Source organism: Pseudopodoces humilis, chromosome 12 (assembly GCF_049639895.1).
Source record: "Pseudopodoces humilis isolate 2021_Gansu_Grassland_sample_001 chromosome 12, ASM4963989v1, whole genome shotgun sequence".
Classification (NCBI taxonomy): domain Eukaryota; kingdom Metazoa; phylum Chordata; class Aves; order Passeriformes; family Paridae; genus Pseudopodoces; species Pseudopodoces humilis.
Genome location: NC_142211.1, coordinates 5,773,944 through 5,798,959, shown reverse-complemented (window position 1 = coordinate 5,798,959; position 25,016 = coordinate 5,773,944). Strand labels below are relative to the sequence as shown.

Below are 25,016 nucleotides of genomic sequence, written 5' to 3'. Positions count from 1 at the left end.
AGATTTACAAGGTTCCAATGTCCCATCCTTTATCAATTCTTCTATTACTGGCTTTAAGCCTTCTCTCCCCTCCAAAGAAATAGGATACTGACGTACACGTATGGGACGTTCTTCCCTTTCAATAGTGACCCTTATGGGGTCAATATTCAATCCACCCCTATTTCCTTTTCCAGCCCAAACTTCTTTGTTAATTTTCTCTTCATCTTTTTGGCCAAGTTTTAACACTTTGGCTGTCATTTTCCCTTCTACTGGGATAACCCCAATTCCTAATTGTATCTGTAAATCCCTTCCCAATAAGTTGCTGCCAGCCCCAGGAACTAGTAAAACATCTCCTATTCCTATTTTTGTTTCTCCTTCTATGACCACATTTTTAATGACAGGAACTTTAAACCCTTCCCCTTTTGCCCCTGTTACTTTTACAGTATCATTACTTATATCACATCCCTTTGGAATATTAACAACACAAGTCCTTTCTGCCCCAGTATCAACTATAAATTCTAATGTCTCCTCTTGGGGGCCCACTTTTAAAGTTATCAAAGGCTCCAGATGGTATTTGTCCCCCAAAAAATAGAGCCAGTGACTCCCCTATTCTTCCTCTGGGGGTGTCTCTTGAAATATCTTTAGATCCCTCCTTAAGTGAGGGCATTCTCGTTTAAAATGCCCTTCCTTTTTGCAATAAAAACAGGTATTCCTGGGTTGTCCTGGGAATTTTGATTGTGCTGGATTTTTATTTCTTCCCTTCTCCCCACTTCTAGCCCCTGAGTGTTTAGGAGGAATTCCTGAGGGTTTTTGATTCAGATTTTTCTGGAAAGTGTTTTCCCTCATAGTGGCTATCATGATTTTTGCTTCCACTTTAGCTTTTTCTTCATCTCTCCATACATAAACCCTTTGAGCTTCTCTTAATAAGTCATTTAAGGGTTTGTCGTGCCAGTCTTCCAATTTTTCTAGTTTTTTTCTAATATCTGGCCATGCCCGGGTGACAAAATTGACCCTTAGCAGGGCTTGTCCTGCTAGGGACTCAGGGTCTATTCCAGAGTATTGTTTCATATTTTTTCGGAGCCTTTCCAGCCATTCAGTTGGGGTTTCCTCTTTTCCCTGTTGTCCCTCAAAGGCTTTTCTAACATTTTGCCCTCGGGGCGCCCCCTCCTTTATCCCTTTGATTATCAAATTACGATAATCATTCATACTTCCCCTCCCAACTTCATCATTCTGGTTCCAATTAGGAGGTGCAGTTGGCAATTTCTGTTCTCCCGGTGGGCCTTGTTGGTTTTCTCTTTCCCATATTTTTATCCCAGCAGTTCTAATCATATCTCTTTCCTCTTGGGAAAATATTATTTTCATTATTGATTGCATTTCTTCCCAAGTGAAAATATTGGGCCCTAGGAATTGATCTAATTGTTCAGCCGTACCTATAGGGTCTTCTAATAGCCCTTTAATCTCCTTTTTGAAATTCCTAACTTCTGTAGAAGTTAAAGGAGCATTCACAAATCCCATTTCCCCCCTGGACTCCTCCCATAGGTACTTCTCGTAATGGGAATAAATTGATTTCTTGGTTCCACTCTCCCTGTTTATCTGTTTTTTACACCCCCCTTCCCTTGTTTTGTATTAGTGTTGGTAACACAGAGGTTATCAGGCTGCTTTTGAGCTTTAATTGCTCCCCTTGTGTTCTGATATGGTGCCCCTTCGTTAAGAAGAGATGTTATCTGGGCGGCAGACGCTGAACTCTCCAAAGGAAAAGAGGCAGAAACAGAGTCCGGCAGGGAAGCTGGGATCCCTAGTGCAGAAGGAGTGAGAGCGGGGCCTGGCAGTGAAGCCAGGGCCGCCTGTGCAGAGCTGCTGGGGTCCGGCATTGAAGCCGGAGCTGCTGCAGCCGGAGTGCTGGTGTCCGGCAGTGAAGCCGGGGCCGGCAGGGCGGGTGGAGCAGAAGCCAGAGTCGGGACACCCAGCGCTCTCCCCGGTTCGAGGGGGGGGGCAGGAGTTCCCGGGACGGGTGGAATTCCCAGCATCAGCGGGGGTGGGAGGATTCCCAGCGCCATTGGAGGCGGAGGAATTCCCGGAGGCTGGGGAACCCCTGCGGCTGGCTGCAGCGGGAGGGCTCCCTGTGCTAGTGGTGGAGGTAAGACATCAAGGGGGTCCCATTTTTTTTTATTTTCTGTTTGCTCAACCTCTGGAGTTTTAGATACTTTAAAAACTCTGGCTCCCAAAGGTTCTGTGTTTCCTAACCAGCAAGAGGCATATTCTCTTTCTTCTGGATTGTATGGCTCTTTTGAATTCACAAATATATTTAGAGCCTGGCAGATCCAAGCCTCCGAGGACCCGTATTTTGGCCAGTAAACATGATCAGGTCTAATTTCCTTTTTTACCCACTCCTTCATGCAGAATTGGATCATTTTTACTTTGTCTTTCCCCTTTGTATCGGGATCTGTATCCCAATTTGCTAGTTTGACCCCGAGGGGACTATCTTGAGGTATATCCTCTGGTATTTTATTAATTCTTTTTTCTCTTAAGGACAGCTTACTGGTTCTCTGTCCCATTTTTCCGAGTGTTCTCTGTTTCACCCTACTCCTTTTAAGTACCACTATTTAGAACACCAATTGTACTATTTTAGAATACCAATTCCACTCCTTTAAAACACCAGTTCACTTCTTTAAAATACCTATGTTAACTCCCTTAAAAAAAAAACAAAAAAAACGCGAGTTCACTTCTTTAAAGCACTAATCACCCTTCACAGCACCACCAACAAAACCAACAAACCCCAAATCCCTCTCTCAGTGTTCTTGTTAGAGTCCACCTTCCCCCCCTCAAGATACAGTTATACACGATCTCTCATTCACACATGCATTCTCATTTCTTTAATAGACTTTCCACACTCACTTTCACTCACACCAAGACAATACAATAATAAGGTACCTTCAATGTTGTTGGCCAACCCCCCAGATTTTCTTGGGTACTGTATCCCACACTTCCCGTGGTTTGCACCCTCAACCTGGCAATATTCCCGGGGATTTATTAATTTTTATCCCCTTTTTGTCCCGTCTCCTAGTACACTGAACTTAGGAGAACTCCCGACTCCTTCCTTTCCAGGGGTCCAACCCCTCCCTGAGACCCCAGTCCCAGTAACCCCGGGGGGATTCTTTCACTCCTTTTTCATTCGCTTCGTCCAATTCCCGGCCTATTTTCTCGCGAAAGGTAGGAACCTCGGTAGTATGGACTCCGCTCTCGCTCCGCAGGTCTGGGGTAACCAGCTTGCGTCTCATTCACACACATTCATCCCCCCGTTTCCACCCCACTGATCAGTACTTACCAATTCCTGTTCAGGTCCTGAAAGATTATGGGGTTTTGAAGGAGCGCTTTATTACTTTGATTTTTTTTTTATTTTTCTTTGCTTTACTTGTCTCTCTCTTGTCCTTCGGGTGTTGCCCTGCTACCACCGATGACACCAGAAGAGCCAAAGCGGATTACCAAAGCTGGCAGGGAGGCGCCTTCCCCCGCCTGGAATCTCCTGGTTTCCCCGGGGCGAGGTGCTTCATCCGAGACGAGCCCCCAATTTCTGTGAAAAACAAAGTTCACTCCTGTAAATTTTAAAAAGTTTAATAAAGACAATAAGAGACATAAAATAAAGCAAAGAGTTAAAACGGCCGGGTGCCTTGGCGCACTGCCAAGAGCACACCTGGTATCCCATGGATACCCCTTTTATCCCATCCTTGCTGTGAGGGGTTAATGCATATTCAAGCATGTCCCCTCCCTGGTTCCGCCTTCTTGGATCATGCTCCTGCACAGTCTCAGTTTCTGCTGGTCATCATAATTTTTTTGCTGGTCATCATTATTCTTGCTGGTCAGCATTCTTTTGGAGTCTGGTTTCCTTTTTTCTGCAGATGGTCAGTTGTTGATAAGGGTCTGGGCCCCTCATCCTTCTTCTGAGGGCAGCTGAGCTTATCTTTCCCCCCTGCCCACGTCCTGGTACCGGTTTTTTTGATAACAGTTTGCTCTCCATTTCCTGCTGCTGATAACAGCCTGTTTTCCACAGCTTGATCCTCCCATTGTCTTGCCTTGTCCGGATGAAACATATCTTTATTATTCAGAATTCCTATCTAAGCCTATAACTTACTAAGAGAGAAAAGAATATAGTGAAAGCATATAATATATATATTTATCAGAATAATTGTGAAAAGCCAATATTTACAACATGAATTCACAACACTCCCCATGATTTCTCAGGCCTCTTTCTCAGGCAAGACTGAGAAAGTTATGTGGCCTGCTCTTTCACAGGCACTATGCTGCCTGCTTTAGAATTAGCATCTATAACCCCCTCTCTGAATTATTATAATTCTGAAATCAAGGGGCCCTCAGGCAGAGATCTGGGGATAGGAATAACAGTTCTTTACTAATATTTATAACAAGGCAAACAAACAACAATAACTACAGCATTATCAAGAAAACAGAACTAGGGACCCCATGACAGCCTTCTCAGCTGAGACGGGAAGGGATGGAGGAGAGGCTCTGCTTCACAAACCCCCTCGGGCGGGCAGTCCCGGTGCTCCTGCAGGGCTCTGAGGAACACTCAGCTGGAACAGCAGGGATGAGCTGAGATCCTGGGCCTGTGGCTGAGGTGTATCAGCAGCTCCGCGGCAGTGCCTGGCACCGCCGCACGTCTCGGCAGGACAGGGGATGCGAGGCCCACCAACGAAGAGGGGAGAAGAAGAAGAAGCAGCTGTTCTGTCTGGGTGATGGCGAAATTCCCTTCTCCCCACTGCAACAGCTCTGCGCCCAAAGTGTTCTTTTCCGAAGCTGAAGGAGCCCGCCAAACTGTCCCCACCCTCCCCTTTTCCTGCCCCCTTCCCCCCCTGGACCCAGTTGAACTCTTTGTCTTTTGTCAAGCACCCGCCAAGTACCCGCAGTTAGGTTTTCCCCTGCAACTAATGGGTAAAAATTTCACAGGCAAGCCAGAACTAAAAGTAGGACACCTAACCCCTAACACCATTATAAGGTCTTATTTTTAAAGGACTTTTACTATGAATTTTTGGGAAGTTAAAAGTGCTTCAGCTGAAATTTTAATATAAGTTTTAACCTCGCCCATTCTGTATTTCATTAATTCGATCTGACTTATTTTAAGATTATCAGAAGGAAACTCTCCTACTTTCCAACTCAGTTACATTTTGAATCTATGTTTATGCTCACATCTCAAGAAATTACTTGAAAACCACCAAAAGTAACAAGTAGAGGAGAAATAAGTAGTTTTTCACAGATGTGGAGAATCACAGATGATAATTTAAAGTTTCTCTAATTTCCCTAGGTTTTATACTTCAGGATGGAGTAAGGAAACACTTTATTTTCTTTAAAGAATTTTACTTATGGTTTCAAAGATTAAATACATTGAGTCAGATTGATATGCAGATAGAAAAACTCTATAACTCGCAGAGTAGTTATAAGAGTAGGTATGAATTTACTCAGCGCTGAGGTGCATGGGGAATATCTCCTCCGAAAGCATGCACACTTCTGAGATTTGGCTTTCTCTTTTTATCCTTTACAAACTAGGGTTACACAATAAACCTAATACATATTCATTTCTTAACCCCGCCTGTCCTTCCTTCATATTAAAATTAGCTCCATGCCCCTTTGCGGCTGCGCACTGGTCGTTTTTGGTCAGTTCGGTGATCGTCTGTGGGTCTTTGGGATGAGGTCAGCAATTTTCTCCTTGGCTAAACTTTCACCTTGTCTTCTCACGCATGCTCCTTTTAGTCCTTTGACCACCTTTTGGACTTTGATACCGTTCTTTCTGGCTTAGGGGTCCAAAGAATCCCCTTATCCTGTGGTGCCTTTGTCTTTGCATCTTGTTTGTGTATTCTAGTTCTTTGCTCCTTTCTTGCTCTTGTCAGCTCCCCCTCTCTTCTGGTCAGGCATTTCTTTATGCTTAATTCCTAATTCTTAATTACTCTGTTTCAAGATCACTTGGTGTAAACTGGTGTAATTCCAGGAAGATGGTGCCAGTTTAAACTCAACTGGCCTATTCATAGAGGTCAGAGAATCATAGAATGGTTTGGGTTGGAAGGGACCTTAAAGACCATCTAGTTCCAAGCCCGCTACCATGGACAGGGACACTTTCCACTAGACCAGGTGGCTCCAAGCCCCATCCAACCTGGTCTTGAACACTTCCTGGGATGTGGATTCACAACTTCTCTGGGCAACCTGTTACTATGTTGTAATTTTTAATATTGAATTACATGTTTTCTAATGTGGCAGCTGTTTCAGCATAGGAGTAATGGAACACCCATACTACTGTGGAGTTGGGATTTAGCAGCAGGTGAAACACAACTTCCTGTGCAAAAGAAAAAAGCCTTTATATAAAGGCTTTATTTAAATGTCTCTAAATGTCAAACTGACAGCTCAGTAAATTAAACATTATAGGATTTTCTCCTATAATTTGACTCTTTTTAGGAATCTTTGGAAGTCCACGGGCTTTAATGTGCAGTGGTTTTGCAGGCTTGGCTGCATGTTCTTTCTCAGGCATTTGTGCTGCTTCCCTCCCTCAAGTGGGGTTTGGCAAGCAAGGTCTTTAGGAAGTTGCACTCTTCACACTTTTTTAAAATTTGGATATTTGGGATTTTGCTTCAAACATCTGAATTCTCAGGTTTTATTGAGAAAATATTGAAGTAAAAGCAATGAAACTTTTTTCAGTTTTTCCATTGCAAAAAATAACTGAGCAAGGAAAAAAAAAAAAAATCTTAAACCTTTCATATATACTACGCTTCAGTATTATGATAAAATAATTCAGGCAGAAATACACATCTCTATTTTTTTAAGTTGACAGTGTCTTTTGGTGTTTTTGCAGGATAGTTAGATTATTTTATCTGAGCTGCCAGAGTTAAGAATGGAGGACCAATTTTAACTTCAATGAAACAGGATTATATTTGGTAGTTATTTTAGAAATTGAAATGTGCTTACTTTCACTGATTTCTCCTGTTAGTATATTTTGTTTCTTCCTGTATTCACATACTGTAAATCTCTTTTTTTAAAAAATTATATTCCTAGTGTGTTAAGAAATTAAATTCTAGCCCTATTGATATTAGTAGTTTTCTATTGGTTTTAATGGGGCTAGCATTTCATCTCATTAGAAATTAAACTTATTCTGTAGTTTTTGGTCAGATCCTTCAGATGAATTTCAGGGGAGTCTTTGCCTGATGAGGGTGTGTAAATCAGACCAGTTGAGTAGATGTTTCTAAAATAATTGGAGTCTGCACTGTGACCACTGCAGTTACATTTGGAAGCCATAGAACAAATGCACTGTGTAATTTGTACTGTAAAAACATTTGGGCTGACTGATAGAGATGGACAGTACCTTGAAAACATGAAACTAGAAACCAGTCTCTCACAAATTTTGTTAGTCTCATAGTGTTAGATCATCAAAATGGAAGCACATGGAAAATTGGCTTATTAAGTTAGAAGCTATTTCAAGCACTCTGTTAAATCTCACAGACTGATGGGAGCAATGGATTAGTCTGGAACATCAAAAGCTTTGCATCACGGCTGTATCAGTCTTTCCATGGGAAAGTTCAGTTTGTATTTGCAAAAATGCAATGATTTCTGAAGGGGTGTGTATGGGGTGTGTGCTTTCTGCCTTCTCCTAATGTAAGTTGTATTTACACTGAATTTTTCTTTTAACTGCCATGGCTATGTAAGAGTGTATGGTGTGATGGTTTCCAAAAGCCTCCTGATAGACTTTTGCAAGTAAAACTGGGGAAGAGATCTGTCTAATATATCTGTTTCCATAATTAATGAATCATTAAATGGCATCAGGGTAAATAAATGAGAATATAATGAGAATGTAATGAGAAATAGAGGCCACTTCCCGATAATTTTAATGCACAGCCATATTCCATGTGCCTTTCCTTAAGACACAATGAAAAAGACTTTATTATATCTTTCTATATAATTTGATAAAACAAAACCAAGATATTTTCCATCTAGTCATCGCCTGAAAGAATTAATGTTGATCAGCAAGACTTGATTTTTTGAGATGTCTTTTGATGTGATATATTAAAAATGATCCAGTCTGAGAACAGATACTCATTTGATAATGTTTTGATTTTATTATTTTACTATGATTAAAAAAAGAAACACAAAACCTTTACTGTGTAAAATTAAGGAAAATGGGAGGAAAGTTGGTTCACCAATAAAGTTCACTTAATGATTGTGGAGGGAATGCTGTTACACTATTTTTTAATGTATTTACAATGTATTCTTTGCCTAACTCCAAAATTTTGAAATGTAACTACTGTAACCTCAAATAAATAAATAAATAAACATAATAATAAAGTGTTTCATATTGCTAAACAACATTAAAAAAGCACAGATCCTGCCCCTCATCCCTTCATGGGAACTCTTTTAGGGTTCAGATGGTTTATGCCATTTGAACTGAACATACTTTATGAAAGAGCAGCTCTAGGTCATGTTTTAAATAATAACAGGGTTGTATTGCTTATCTAAACAAAAAGGCTGTTAGCCTGTAGTCTTGTATATGAAGGTTTTCTGTTTAGATCAAAGTTACTGATGTGTCTACTGTAAAAATAGTTTGGCAAGTCATTTAAGATGAATCTTCTAGGTTTTGGCACACAAAATATTTCAATTACTGTAATGATCATCTGATCTTAAAATTTATATAGGCCTTAGATGCCATTACATGTTTTGTGTAATCTTGAAGTAAATGGAGTTTTCTCTTAAATGTAAATGTCAAGTGTAATTGAGGGCAATCTTAACCCCTATTATTTTAAAATGTTTCAGTATTTCCTTTTGTTATATAAAAATACATCCAATTTAGTTTGAGAGATTGAGACAAAGCAGTACCTATATTCACAGTAAAGATGTAGAGGTGAGACTGGAAGAAGCTGTGTCTTCTTGGGCTTTCAATTACTTAGGTGCCTCTGTGTGTCACCTTTTTAGCTTTTGCACATTTCATTAAAACATTCCTAAGCACTATTTTTAAACTCCTCAGTAATTTGAGGGGAGTATTGTTTTCACCAAAGCTGAGCTCTTCTGCTTGTTAGCCTTGAGCAAGCTGTGAATCTCTTCTTGCCTCAGTTTCCCCCATAGGCAAAAGAAGGTTAATAAGCACCTCAGAGATCTTTGAGGTCCTCTAATGGAAAGCTTTCTGTGAGAGTAAAGTGCTGTAATTATTATTGCTAATATTGTTGTACCTGTTATGTGTGTTTTAAAGCTTAGTGTGATATTTACACCTAAAAAGGCTCCGCGTCTCCTTCATTATAAACACATTGACAACTCCAAAGGGCAATTCAGACCACCAAAATTAGACTCCTAATTTTGAAATTATTTTAATCAGAATACTCTTCTGGAGGTATCAGTCTTTTTTCTCTATATGTAGTGAAAACAGTGAAGTTTAAATCCCATCCCTAAAGCTGGAATTAATCTTGCTGAACTTGAGAGATGTAAAAGTTAGGTGCCATGGCTAAGATGGCTGCCTAAGGTCTTTGTGTTTACTGGGGAAGGAGGGGAGATGGTGATGCTCCAGGCTGCAATTTCCAGACTGGGATTACTTTACTCTGAACAATTTATCTCTGGCTACAGTGGGAGGGAGTTTAGGTGATGATGAGCTTGGCAGAACTTGCTTAAATTTAAGAAAGCTAAAGTAATGAATTAGAGTCAGTCTCATGGAATGGTTTGTGTTGTAAGGGACCTTAAAGATCATCTAGTTCCAACCCCTCTGCCATGGGCAGGGACACCTTTCACTAGAACAGGTTGTTTGAAGCCCCATCCAACCTGGCCTTGAACACTGCCAGGGATGGGGAATCCACAGCTTCCCCACAGCACACCTGTGCAAGTGCCTCACCACCCTCAAAGTCAATTTATGTCCAATATCTAATCTAACCCTGCCCTCTGTCATTTTGAAGCCATTCCCCCTTTTCCTATCCCTCCATGCCCTTGTCCAAAGTCCCTCTCCAGCTCTCTTGTAGTACTCCTTTAGGTAGTGGAAGGTGCTCCAAGGTCTACCCTGGAGCCTTCTCCAGGCTGAACAACCCCAACTCTCAGCCTGTCTACATAGATTTAAAGGTGCAAACTCCCCGTTCAAGTTCTGCTAGCTAATATTTTTTTGTTTCCTGTGCATTGATACACAGCTGTTGCAGTGTAAAAGTATAGTGCTTATAGAATCACTGCTTTTAACCTATAGATGAGATTTTACTGTTGATTCTCCCTTTTTCCTTGTGCTGCCATTATAATGAAATAAGGGATAATAAGAGCGTGGATCTTACAACACAGTTTACCACTGAATGTTGAGATGTGGCTCTATGAAAAACATGGGAGCAGATAGCAGATAAGAGATTATTGACTTTTCTATGTTGCAAGCTTAAAATGAAGGTTGATATGCGTAGACATGGATTTTTGTGCATGTGACTTCTGATTTACTTGTCCTGAGTGGAGTTAGTTTTGATGTTTAAATTAAGGGAGAATTGGACACTTGGAAACATTGACCCCATGCTGACAACTGCCTCCGAATTTTTTAAAAATAAAAAATGCAGTCTTTCCCTCCCCCTATTAACATTAAACGTCAACAGCTGTATTTTGTTGCTGGTATTTACTAACTTTCATCTTTGCCTTTTTTAAGCATTTATTGTTTTAGAAGTCAATTATAGCTTATCACCAGGGATATGTACATCTTCCAGCTACCTTTGTTGCCTTTTTCCCAACCTGGAAATGAAACTTGAGATCATTTTAATAAGGAGGTAATATAACACCAGATCTTTATTTGAAGGTCTTCAGGGGCAGTTATGGAAAGATGTCCACAAACCCCCACCCCCCCCAGGGATGAGTACGTATTTATAGGTTTTAGGAAATTAGCATAATTGATAAAAAGCACCAATTAGGAGGACAAGTGGTGATGCAATTCTCCCCCAGGTCAGGCCCTTTCTCTGGAGTCCCCTCCTTGGCACTGGTTGTACTTTGTCCATGAAAATCTATCTAAAAGAGTTGTTCTCAGCCTTGGTTCCCAGGAAGAACCAAGATAGCACGGGGCCTTGTACTCTTGGAGCTCTGGAATTTGTTTTGTCTTTCTGCTTAAGGAAAGGCCATGGAAAAGTACTGGGAAAACTAGTCACTAATACAGTAGACTACAGAGCTACAAATATAAGTGCGAAGAATATAGAAAACATATAAAAGAGAAAAAGGCAAACCCCAAAGCAGCATCACCATGCCTTCTCAAAAGACAATTTTTCTTAAATAGATTGTTTCAATTACTGATCAGGGAACCTCCTAATTGTGCTACATTAAGTTTTGATTCTGGCATGGTTTGTTTTGGTGTGTTTTTCTATCTGTTGAAATCCCATTACAGTAATTAATTGCAAGGAGTGGCTCTATTGCAAAGAAAAGATTATGAAGTTCCATTTTGCTTTTAGTTAATCCTTTTACCTTTTCAACCTGAAAGCATTTTTTCACTTTATTTCCTAGCTGAAGCCAATTGTCCTTATTTCTTGGTACCACACATAAACTTTGCATCACATCACCATGTGATCACGTAGTTGGCTAGGGAAGTATTATTTATTTACAAATTTAACTGCTCCTGTCCCATCCTTATAGCACTGAAAAGGAAACAGACTTTTGGGAACAGAGGGTTTTTTTATATGCCTTTGCTACGACTTGTATCTAGTTGTAGTTCACTACAACTTATTGTTTAGGCATTTTTAGACACACATAGGCATTTATTACTTATTTCTTCTTTTATACATGCTGAGAATCTAGGGATTTCTTGCAACATTGTGGCTATTATCTCGTCTTTGTTGGTCGTTTACTGGTGATAGATATGATTAAAACTGGTGTTGGGCCCTTTTGTTTTCAAATATGATTCCGTAAGGCAAGGTTGAGAAAAAAATAGATCTCTGCTGTGATTGCTTTGTAAATAAGCAGCTTGTTTTTTTCCAGATTGTTAAATTGGTGGCTTTTACACTGACAAATGTAATTACAGTATGTAAATGATATTGAAAATATTTTTGTCTGTTTGATGTATACTAAATTGAAGCAAAGTTATACGGTGTTCTGTTTGGAAGTGTGGAAGATACAAGAGTGGAGCTTCAGATAACAAGTTTATGCTTGTATTTCCTACTGATGAAGACTTTCACACAAGTTATTTCTATGGGTATGTGATGAGAATATCACTCTGCATGTATATACATTTTTTATACATTTTTGCATGATTATACATGTAGGAGTGGTACAATTTTGACTTGAGACTATTGGTGCCTTTTGTCCCAATGCAATTTTGTGTAGATGTCTATCTAAAATTCAAAGTTCACTTCTGCTTTTGGAGATCTGAATAAGTGAGAAAAACGAACAAAGAACAGTATATAGCTCCTGAAATTTTAGATAACCTATTGAAAAAATAGGCAAATAGTCAATATTGTACTTGACCCTAGTATCCTCTCCACTCGACTGTTTATTTTTATAGCTCACGTTATATATGTTCACGGTGAACTCTAATGATAATACTGAAGGACAACATGACTCTCTATGATTCAGTCCAGTTGTGGCTTATGCATGTAATTTGATCATCGGCTGTCACAAATAATTAACTGAACATCAGCCAGCTTAATTTTGAACTTGGTCTTCTGTTATTTTTTAATTGTCTTTAAAAGACAAAGATTTCCTTTCAGTTAATTATCATGACTTCCAGTCATAATAATCAGCTTTTTGTGTTGCAAACAGTTTGATCTTTAATACATTGGCAATTAACTACCCATTTATTTTAGTCAGGTCTGTTTTAAGTTTCTAATATAACACCATTTTATGAAATTGTTGTTTTGGAGGCAGGTCTGATTAGAAATATTTTGTGAATTTCTTCATACCTTGTTGCAATACTGATCTTTAGTATGACTTAAACAATATGGTCACTCTTCCATGAAGTGTGTTGCTGATCACAAAATAGGCACTTCTGAAAATAGTGAGTTGAATTATGTCTCAGGCACTGAGTTACAAAAAACCCAAACTAAACAAAACCAAAACAGGAAAAAAAAAATCCCAAAAAACCCCCACCAAAAAACACCTAAACAAAACAAAAAAAAACCAACACCCTAAAAACCTCAGGAAAAACAGCTTTTAAGAGAATTAAAATTGAAACTTTTTTCTATTTCGTCCTTGATTTTGTTGATGAAGTCTTGGCCCAAAGAGAGTTTTGATTCTCTCATTTGGGGAGTGGGAACTCCAACCACTTTCATCCACTATGAGTCAATAAGCTGTAGCTGGCATGAACAATTTGAGTTAAACTGGACATCCTTTTAGGATTATTTTTCCATTCTCTCTGCTTCCACATTAATCTTTGTCTTGAATTTGACTTTTTTTCTGAGCCTCTTTTGTTTCTACCATGCTTTTTAATTATATGTGATTTTAATTCATCACAAAGAATATAGTTGATCCTAACAAAATAGACCAAAAATAGCTTTTTGTTATTCCTCAAGAACAGATTTCAGAATCATGTAATCTATTTTCTCTCTCCCTTTCCTTCTTCACTTTGGTAGCCAAAAATGCATATGGTAATCATATTGAATTAAAAACATTTATCACTGCACATGATAGTTTTGTTTTTTATTATCCTCAGTTTTAAAAAAACAACACCAAAAAACACTGCCACTTTGAAAAATTTCCCTGCCCTTGACAGGTAAATGTTATGAAAGGAAAGTTGCCTAATGTTAAATTTATTGTCACTGGATCAGTTATATCAAAAAGTTAGTTTTATTCAATCAACCATAATGTAATGTAAGCTCTCACTTGACTTATGTAAAATTCTCTAGATAACTATTTTGTCTTGCCAAATTTAATGTCCTGTATATTATTTTTTATTTTAAACTGAAGTTTATCCTTTTAAAATTGTAAATATAATGCCATCATATATGGAGGTGTTGATGCGTTAATGTAAAAGATAATATACAAATAAGTGATAATTTCATAAATGTGTTTTTCTTACATTTGTGTTTTCTGTGTATGTAAAGGTTAAAATGTCTGTAATTTCAGACTGTGTTCATTAACTGAAGTTTAATGATTCATATAATGTATCACTATAAACTATAAGCTTCATGTAGGAGATTGTATTAACCCTTAAATAATTGTACTTTGTACTTTTAGAGGAAGTTTTCACAGTATGCAGATTTCTAATCTGTGTTGCTTTTCTCTCCTTCTGCAGATGGACCTCCAGTTATAGCTCACTATGATATATCAGACACAAACTCAGACCCAGAAGTGGTGAATGTGGACAATCTGTTGGCAGCTGCAGTAGTTCAAGAGCACAATAAATCTTTAGGAAATCAAGACTCAGGATCTACCTGGAGAACCAGAGGGCTGCTAGATGAATTGAATGCTGATACAGGTTTGGTTAAATTCTCTTCCTCTGACATTTGTTCCAACATCTCAGTAGGTGTCGCTCCCTTTTTTGCTTTCAGTATTTTTATAGTTTATACAGCTTTAAAAGCTCCCCAAGTGGATTTTGCAAAAAAAACTAGTACTGGTGCTTATTAAAAAGGTCTGACATTTCTTCCAAAATATAACTAATAAAAATTGATAACGATTCTTGTAATGTATTTTTGACACTAATTTTCTTATTTATTTTTTCTTTTTTGTTTTCTTTTAATTACTACTTGGAACATAGGTCTGGGGTTTTGTTGTTGATTTTTGGGTTTTTTTAATGAAAATTAGCTAAGCTTGTTACTGAATGATTGATTATGACAACCCATGCCACCAGCTAGTAAACTGGTCTGCTAAAGAAGACGTTGGAGCCTGGGTTCTAAGGCAGAGTTAGTTTATTTCAGCTCGAGTTGAGTGCCTCCAGAGAAGGACCCTGAACAAAGAAATTCCTGGATCTTTATACCCTTACAGTCTGTGCACCTGATTGTCACGCACCCTGCACGCATCTCTTGGTCCAATGGCAATTTATGGTCTGGGGTCTTCTAACACATCACTGGATTCTTTCCCCATGTCCACATGGGCAGGCCGTTACCTGCTCTTATCTTCCAGCTTGGGCCAGCCGTGGGGGCCTCCAGGGTCTCAACCCTTATCCGAATGCATGCAGCCTTTGTTTCCTCCCCTGTTTAGCCATCAATGCTAACAGTGTTCATTTAAAATTCACTGATCCTAAGCTTTGAGAAGGGTGCACTCATGCCAAGCTGTAAGCAAGTTACAATTAAACTTAAACCTATACAATTAATTTCTGATATTTCATATTTAAATGTAAACTTAATTTGATCACAAACAGGTCATAATCTAAGTATTGGAATTGTCTGTGTGTATCTTTTTTTCTTTCTCACTTTATTTCTTTAAAATACAAGCAGTAATTCCTATATTCCATCTGCATATTAGAAAATTGGACAGACCAGCATCAGATAAACATGATGGGTTGTCTTAGTTTAGGGCAAATTAGGAAGGAAAACTCCAAATGGGGATTTCCCCAGGGAAATGCCCCTCCCCACTAACTGGTCCGGGAAAAGAAAAAAAATTCCTTAGAGAGAAGTGGAAAAAGCTGTTTATTTAACAGAAATTGAGTAATATTAAATAATAAAACCTCTTGCTGTTCGATGGGATGGCAAGTCTAGGAAGAAAAGTCCTTTTCATGTGGTGTAGCTCGGCTCGCTCAGGTTCTTATCAGTCCCTCCGGCGCTGGAAAGTGCCGAGGCCCAGGCCCCGGTGGGCCACAGGCGTGAGCTCCCGGGGTTTGGCTGGGTGTTCAGTCCAGAGCAGGCTTGCACAGATCCAAGAAAATTGGGAAAAAAAACAAACAAAGGTCCAGGGAACTCCTCTGCCTCAGCTAGCTAAAACTAACTAAAAGCCAGAGAGAAGCTCTGTCCCGCTGTCTGTCCGTGCTGCAGACACCACAGTCCAGGAGCGGGATGTGTGGGAGTGATGTTTTTCCTTAACACAAACTGCGCGCTTCTTCTTCCCCCTCTCTTGCTCTCAAAGCCAGTCTTAAAGGTGCAGAACTTAATATATAACATAAACCAGACGATTGGGGATACCAGTATCATAAAGTCACCCCAGGACATGGGTAAAAAGGTGCTGGTAAGTGAACTTAGCATTTTATTTGGTTTGTATGGCCTGGTTTTGGTAGCTGCGGGGCTACAGGGGTGACTTTTGTGAGAAGCTGCTAGAAGCTTCCTCCATGTCTGGCAGAGTCAATCCCTGGCAGCTCCAAGGACGGATGTGCCTCTGGTCAAGGCTGGGCCAATTAGCAATGGTGGTAACACCTCTGTGATAACATATTTAAGAAGAAAGAAAAAAGTTATTGTGCAGTTGTAATTGTGGCCAAAGAGCAGAGTGAGGCTACGTGAGAGGAGCAACTATGGAGACATCAGGGTCAGCAGAAAAGGAGGGGGAAGAGCTGCTCCAAGTGCCAGAGCTGAGATTGCCCTGCAGCCTGTGGTGAAGACCATGGTAAAGCAGCTGTCCCCCTGCAGCCCATGGAGGAGACCCACGCCAGAGCAGGTGGATGCCTGAGAGGAGGCTGTGACCCCATGGGAGGCCCGTGGAGAGAGGAGACCTCTCTGGAGCAGTCTGTTCTTGATGGACTGCACCCTGAGGAAGAGTGATCCATGTTGCAGCAGTTTGAGGGATACTGTTGCCCGTGGGATGGACGTATGTTGCAGCAGTTCTCAAAGAGCTGTTGCTTGTGAGATGGAGCCATGTCAGAGAAGTTTACAGAGAGCTATCTCCTGCGGGAGGGACCCCACAGTGGAGCAGGGGAATGATTCCTCTCCCTGAGCAGCAGGAGAAGCCATGAGTGATGAACTGACCCTAACCCCCATTCCCTGTCTCTCTGTGCCACTGGGGTAAGAAGTAGAGCTGGGAAGGAGGGAGATGTGGGGGTAAGGTGTTTTTAAGGTTTTATTTTACTTCTTATCCTGCTCTGATTTTGTTAGTAATAAATTCAATTAATATCTCCAATTCTAGGCTGTTTTGCCTGTGACATTATTTGGTGAGGTATCTCTCCAGGTCCTTATCTCAACATATGAACCCGTTGTTATATTTTTTCTCCCATCCAGCTGCAGCAGGGGAGTGATAGAGAGCAGCTTTGGTGGGTGCCTGGAATCCAGCCATCATCAACCCACTCTTCCATGGGGTGCAGTCCTTCAAGGACAGGCTGCTCCATCGGGGGCTCCTCTCTCCATGGGCCTCCCACAGAGTCACAGCCTCCTCTCAGGCATCCACCTGCTCCAGCATGGGTCTCTTCCATGGGCTGCAGGTGGATCTCTGCATCCCCATGGATCTCCATGGGATGCAGGGGGAAGCTGCTTCACCATGGTCTTCACCACAGGCTGCAAAGCAATCTCAGCTCTGGTGTCTGGAGCACCTCCTCTCCCTCATTCTTCACTGACCTTGGTGTGTGCATAGTTGTTCCTCTTGCATATTCACATATTCTCACTCTGTTCTTCTCTGGCTGCAATTACAACTGCGCAATAACTTTTTTTTCTTTCTTCTTAAATATGCATCACCACCATTGTTAATTGGCCCAGCAATGATCAGAGGCACATCTGTCTTTGAAGCCCCCAGGGACTGGCTCTGCCAGACATGGAGGAAGCTTCTAGCACCTCCTCACAGAAGCCACCCCTGTAGCCCCCCAGCTACCAAAGCTTGGCCACGCAAACCCAATATATTCCACCCTTCACCTCTGTGAATCACATATTTAAGAATTATCATTAAAATTTGGCTGGCTAGCTCAATCGGAAGATGTGAAAAACGAAGTTCACTCCTGTAAATTTTAAAAAGTTTAATAAAGACAATAAGAGACATAAAATAAAGCAGAGTTAAAACGGCCGGGTGCCTTGGCGCGCTGCCAAGAGCACACCTGGTATCTCATGGATACCCCTTTTATCCCATTCTTGCTGTGAGGGGTTAATGCATATTCAAGCATGTCCCCTCCCTGGTTCCGCCTTCTTAGATCATGCTTTTGCACAGTCTCAGTTTCTGCTGGTCATCATAATTTTTTTGCTGGTCATCATTATTCTTGCTGGTCAGCATTCTTTTGGAGTCTGGTTTCCTTTTTTCTGCAGATGGTCAGTTGTTGATAAGGGTCTGGGCTCCTCATCCTTCTTCTGAGGGCAGCTGAGATTATCTTTCCCCCTTGCCCACGTCCTGGTACCGGTTTTTTTGATAACAGTTTGCTCTCCATTTCCTGCTGCTGATAACAGCCTGTTTTCCACAGCTTGATCCTCCCATTGTCTTGCCTTGTCCGGATGAAACATATCTTTATTATTCAGAATTCCTATCTAAGCCTATAACTTACTAAGAGAGAAAAGAATATAGTGAAAGCATATAATATATATATTTATCAGAATAATTGTGAAAAGCCAATATTTACAACATGAATTCACATCAACCCCTCCTTTTATTTTTTTTATAAATCATTTGGCTTGAGCAATAATTCTTGTTTCCTAGCTTCTAGCACTCGTTCATTTTTCTCACAAATCAATTTAGCTTCTTCTAGCGGATCTTTCACATTATTTTGTTTTCTTAATATCATGATTTTTTGTGCAGTTCCAGATGTAGCCAATTTTGGGTCTGTAGGCATTTCTACTATTTGCATGCCCTGCACCACTTTGGTGATTAGTTGGATGAAACAGGGGATTAGACAAGGAAGGAATATTAAACCAGCTGTAGCGCATAGGAGGAAGAAACCTAGCTTCTTCCACCATTCTGTCCCCAACAGGTTATTCCACCAATTGGTGGTCATCATTGACTCCCATTTTTGGACTGGCACATGGGCTATTTTTCTGATGTTCTTGGCAATATCTTGAATGGCATTTCCATTGTCATCAATTTGCAAACAACAATCTGATGTATTAAATTTCCCGCAAACACCCCCCTCTTCAGCCAATAGATAGTCCAAAGCCATTCTATTCTGATATATTGCAGCTCTGGCTTGGCGTTGCTGACTGACTATTAATTCCATAGCCCCAGCTGTTTCATTGGTTATGATTTCTACTACAGCTTGGAGTCTTATAATGCGATTTAGCATGTAAATTGGGGTTCGATATCCCCAACTTCCATCTTGTGCCCAAGTAGCTGGCCCATATGTTTCTAGTATGCGTTCAGGGGGCCATTCCTCATCTCCCCATTTTTGAGGTCCTCCAAACAATTCCCTTTTATTTCTTTTTAGGTCCTCATAAACCGGCACTCCCAATTGATCTCCATCTGGTCCTGGCAAAAGGAAGAATCCTGGTTGAATGATTCCCAGAGTACAACTCCCTTTCCATTGTGAAGGGAGCTTTGGGTATGCCCTTTTCCCACATATCCAAAATAAGCCATCTGGTGCCTTCCAATAGTCATTTTTCTGTTGATTTATATTTTCCCAAAATTTAGATATTTCTGGGATTCCAGAGTAAGGATTTTTCCCTTTACCATTACATCTGAAGAGTCTGGTTCGATTATCATACACACAATTCTTTTCTTTTACTTTTCCTTGAGTCCAATACAGAGTTGGTTCCTCTGGGATCCACCATGTAGAAGTTCCATTGCTAACCTTATACCTTTTACAGGGAGTTTTCCCTATTTCTTTAATAAATTCCTTACCAGTTCGCCAAAAACATTCTTCCCCTATCACTGTTGAACTTAGAATCCATCCTTCTGGTCGAGTCCCCCCTCTTATATTGGTCCGGTTCCACTTAAGGAGTTCCACCGGGCCTATGCTACTACCTTTCCATGGCCATTCCTCCGTCATCAAGGCTCCTCCACAGACCCAGCAGTTCGTTATGTTAAGTTCTTTACTTATCCTCTCCCCTAAATCCACAAACAGGTTTTTCCCTAGTCTTGAGATATCTATTTCCCCTTTTAATTGCTGTTTGAGCCTTGCATACAGGTCCTGACGTGAGGTTAAGTTAGGTTTAGGTTTCTGTGTTGGTTTTATCTTTTTTCTTATCACTTGCTCTTTTATCAAATCTTGGGTCTTTCCCTTGACCGCCCCCGTGAAGCAAATCCATTTTCCCCCTTTTGGGCAAGTGCTTCCCAATCTAGTACCACTGACTCCTAAGTTTTCTGTGATCCAATATTTTTCTCCTTTATGTATACATGTACTTAACTTGGATGGGTTATAGCAGTGACTATTGATATTGGTGTGGGTAATAAGAAAGAAACCCCGGCGTTTTTCCATGTAAAGTTTTCGATAGCATTTGTAACATGGCTTTGCTGGTGTCCCAAAAGGGAAAAGGATAAGTGACAGAAGAAGGAATAATAGGGGTCCAGTATGGCTTACACCCCCACCCATCCTGCCTATGAGGTTGCAGCTCACAGCAGGTGTTTTATATTCTTCTTGGTGGCGAGTTATAGAGGCCAATCTGGTCTTGCCCCCTATTTCCTTGTCACTTCCTCTTTTGTAATTTCCAAGCAAATCTCTTCTGACACCTTTTAACAGTAGTATCCCACCGTTCTTCAGGTATTTTCCCCTCCACAGGCACCAGTAATTCCCATCCACAGAACAGAGTTATTATTTCAGTTGCCTGCAATTCTGTTTGGATAGAGGATCTATTATGTGCTTGACACTCCCTACAACAAGAACGCCGATTGTGTGAGCTGCAATACCAATTTTTCCCACAACTTAAACACTTATATTTAACCCAGCTAGCATGTCCCGTATTGGGATGATTTATACAAGGTATATGGTGTGGCACTAATGGAAGTTGTGATTCTCCCCCTTCTTTATACAGATCACAGGCCAAAGCAAAAATATGAGGATTTCCTGACCGAAACAGCCCCGATCCTCCTGTTTGGAGAGGGAGTATTCCTCCCCAAGGTGGATATCGAAGGTGTCTCAGAACTTGTCCAGGCAGGACTTGAAACCACTGATACAGGCTTGGTCTCACTTCCCAATTAGGCGTGATTCTTTGCTCATCCCTTGGATCCTGTGGATTGTCCCAGTTCATTACCACCCAGCCCCCGCTTTAGAGTCAATTTGGTATCACCCGGTTCAGAAGTTATAATCCACTCCTCAGGTCTTTTCACAGGTCCCTTGATTCTACTGGCGTGGATCCAACCTCGCTCCCTGGTCCGGATTGCAGCCTCCGTTGTCAGCAGTACCTGAAAAGGACCTTCCCATTGAGGAGTTAAAGATTGTTCCTTCCATGTCTTTACCAGTACCCATTCTCCTGGATGAATATTATGAATTTTGAACTCCAAAGGGGTGGTTTGAGGGATCATTCCTTTTAGCCTTAGGTTTTCAAGTGTTTTAGCAATTGTGGTGACATATTTTCTGACACTTATTTCCCCTACTTCATAAGTGGCAGTTTCATGTCGGGTGGTAAGGAAGGGTAGTCCAAACATCATTTCATAGGGTGACACTCCCAGGTCTGACCTGGGTTGTGTTCGAACCCTTAATAGAGCCAGAGGTAAACATTTTACCCAGGACATCTGGGTTTCAATCATTAATTTTGTTAAGGTCTTCTTTAAAGTTTGATTCATTCTTTCCACCCGGCCTGAACTTTGTGGGTGCCAGGGGGTATGCAATTCCCATTTTATTCCCAAGGTTTGGGTTATTTGCTGTAAGACTTTAGATGTAAAATGTGTTCCTCTATCTGAGCCTATTTTATTAATCATTCCATACCTGGGAATAATCTGTTCCAAAAGAGTTTTACACACCACATTAGCTGTGGCCCTGGCAGCGGGAATAGCTTCCACCCAGTGAGTTAAGTGGTCTACTATTACCAATAGGAACTTCCATTTTTGGACTTGGGGAAGTTCAGTGAAATCCATTTGAATACTTTGGAATGGCCGTAAGGCTAATTCACGGCCACCTAATGGTGTTTTTCTCATTATTTTTCTATTTACCTTTTGGCAAGTTATGCAGTTTTCAGTTATTTGTTTTGCTACCCCAAAAATTCCAATGCATCCAAAATCCCTTAGAAAGTGATCACACAAAGCCTGAGTACCCCAATGAGTTTTCTGATGCATATCTTCTAATATTTTTCTGGTGAGTGGCTTATTAAGTAACTGTCTCCCATCAGGGAGTTTCCACTTTCCAGACTGATCCCGTTCTCCCCCTATCTTAAGCAATTCTTTTTCTTCTTTCTCACTAAATTTAGGGATTTCCAATTCTTCCCTGTCTGGGGTTAAAATTAACATTACTCGTTTGTCCCCATTTTCTGCCGCTTCTTTAGCCTCCTGATCCGCCAAGTTATTCCCTCTTATTTCAGGTGTCATTCCCTTTTGGTGTCCTTTGATATGTACTACAGCTATCTCCTCAGGCAGTTTTAACGCTTCTAAAACTTCTAAAATAAGTCCCTCATGTACTAGTCCCTTCCCTTTTGAGTTTAGTAACCCCCTTTCCTCCCAAATTTTCCCAAAGGTATGTATTACTCCAAAGGCATACTTTGAGTCAGTATAGATGGTCCCCTTTTTATGTGCTAAATGCTCCAGTGCTCTTTTTAGAGCATATAATTCACAAGATTGAGCAGACCAGTTTGAAGGTAAACTTCCTTTTTCGATGGTCTGCATATTTTCTCCATCAACTACAGCATATCCCGACATTCTTTTTCCTTGCAAGCATCTGGATGAACCATCAACATATATTTTTTTCCCTCCAAAAGGGCTTGTTCTGCTAAATCTTCCCGAACTTTAGTTTGGCATTGTATGATTTCCAGACAATTATGTGCCAAATCATCTTTTGGTTCCCCATACAGAAATTGGGCCGGATTGAGACTCCTGCTTGTTTCTATTGTCAAATCATTATTGTCAATTAAGATTGCTTCATATTTTAACATCCTGGAGTCTGTTAACCATTTTTCAGCTTTTTGATTTAGCACATTTCGGACAGCATGGGGTGTGCATACAATTAATTTACTTCCAAAGGTGAGCTTACGGCTTTCCTCCACCAAAATAGCAGTAGCTGCTATTGCCTGAATACATACTGGCCAGCCATGGCTCACTGGATCCAATAATTTGGATAAAAAGGCTATTGGTTTCTTCACCCCCCCCCCATTCTTGAACTAAAACCCCGTGAGCTACTCCGTTTTCCACATTAACGTATAAATGAAAGGGTTTTTCTAAGGAGGGTAGGCTTAGGGCTGGGACTGAGGCTAGTTTCAATTTCAATTGTTTCTAATTTATCATCATCATCTTTAGTCCATCTTATATTGTCTCCCCCTGTCAATTTCTCATACAAAAATTTTACTGCTTGTGTGTATCCTTCAATCCACAATCTACAATATCCTAACAGTCCTAGCAGTTTCCTAACCTCTTTCTTTGAAGAGGGAGGAGGAAGGGATAGGATCCCTGCAATTCTTTCAGGATTTAATTTCCTGCTACCTTTGCTTATCAGGTGACCAAGATATTTTACCTCTGATTCCACAAACTGTAACTTTCCTTTTGATACTCTGAGTCCCTTTTCCCCAAGAAAATTCAGAAGTTTTATAGTAGCTTCTCTAACTTCAGCTTCTATTTCTCCTGATATTAGGAGATCATCCACATATTGGATAATTTGTATTCCTACAGGAGTGGGGAAAGTTTGTAGTATCTCTTCTAAGGCTTGCCCGAATAGATTTGGGGACTCTGTGAATCCTTGTGGTAATTTTGTCCATCTTAATTGTTGCTTTCTCCCGGTATTTGGATCTTCCCATTCAAAGGCAAAAATATCTCGGCTTTCTTCTGCCAGTGGGCAGGCCCAGAAAGCATCTTTAAGATCCACCACACTGAACCACTGATGTTGAGGTGGGACTTTACTTAAAAGAGTATAAGGATTAGGAACCACAGGGTAACGGGCTCATGTTCTTTTATTTACCTCCCTTAAATCTTGCACTAATCTGTAATTTCCATCAGGTTTCTTTACTGGGAGTATAGGGGTGTTATGAGGAGATTTACAAGGTTCCAATGTCCCATCCTTTATCAATTCTTCTATTACTGGCTTTAAGCCTTCTCTCCCCTCCAAAGAAATAGGATACTGACGTACACGTATGGGACGTTCTTCCCTTTCAATAGTGACCCTTATGGGGTCAATATTCAATCCACCCCTATTTCCTTTTCCAGCCCAAACTTCTTTGTTAATTTTCTCTTCATCTTTTTGGCCAAGTTTTAAACACTTTGGCTGTCATTTTCCCTTCTACTGGGATAACCCCAATTCCTAATTGTATCTGTAAATCCCTTCCCAATAAGTTGCTGCCAGCCCCAGGAACTAGTAAAACATCTCCTATTCCTATTTTTGTTTCTCCTTCTATGACCACATTTTTAATGACAGGAACTTTAAACCCTTCCCCTTTTGCCCCTGTTACTTTTACAGTATCATTACTTATATCACATCCCTTTGGAATATTAACAACACAAGTCCTTTCTGCCCCAGTATCAACTATAAATTCTAATGTCTCCTCTTGGGGGCCCACTTTTAAAGTTATCAAAGGCTCCAGATGGTATTTGTCCCCCAAAAAATAGAGCCAGTGACTCCCCTATTCTTCCTCTGGGGGTGTCTCTTGAAATATCTTTAGATCCCTCCTTAAGTGAGGGCATTCTCGTTTAAAATGCCCTTCCTTTTTGCAATAAAAACAGGTATTCCTGGGTTGTCCTGGGAATTTTGATTGTGCTGGATTTTTATTTCTTCCCTTCTCCCCACTTCTAGCCCCTGAGTGTTTAGGAGGAATTCCTGAGGGTTTTTGATTCAGATTTTTCTGGAAAGTGTTTTCCCTCATAGTGGCTATCATGATTTTTGCTTCCACTTTAGCTTTTTCTTCATCTCTCCATACATAAACCCTTTGAGCTTCTCTTAATAAGTCATTTAAGGGTTTGTCGTGCCAGTCTTCCAATTTTTCTAGTTTTTTTCTAATATCTGGCCATGCCCGGGTGACAAAATTGACCCTTAGCAGGGCTTGTCCTGCTAGGGACTCAGGGTCTATTCCAGAGTATTGTTTCATATTTTTTCGGAGCCTTTCCAGCCATTCAGTTGGGGTTTCCTCTTTTCCCTGTTGTCCCTCAAAGGCTTTTCTAACATTTTGCCCTCGGGGCGCCCCCTCCTTTATCCCTTTGATTATCAAATTACGATAATCATTCATACTTCCCCTCCCAAC

The 25,016-nt window shown here is 40.6% G+C and overlaps 1 protein-coding gene across 1 annotated transcript in view; it reads left to right on the top strand.

Annotated features, from left to right (window-relative positions):
• Window positions 1-25,016, top strand: part of LOC148183306 (protein ARK2N-like) — a 119,617-nt gene that overhangs the window by 59,085 nt on the left and 35,516 nt on the right. The window contains exon 3 of the mRNA XM_088061530.1: window positions 14,177-14,359. Coding sequence (XP_087917656.1) covers window positions 14,177-14,359 — 183 coding nt within the window. The remainder of the gene's footprint in view (window positions 1-14,176; window positions 14,360-25,016) is intronic.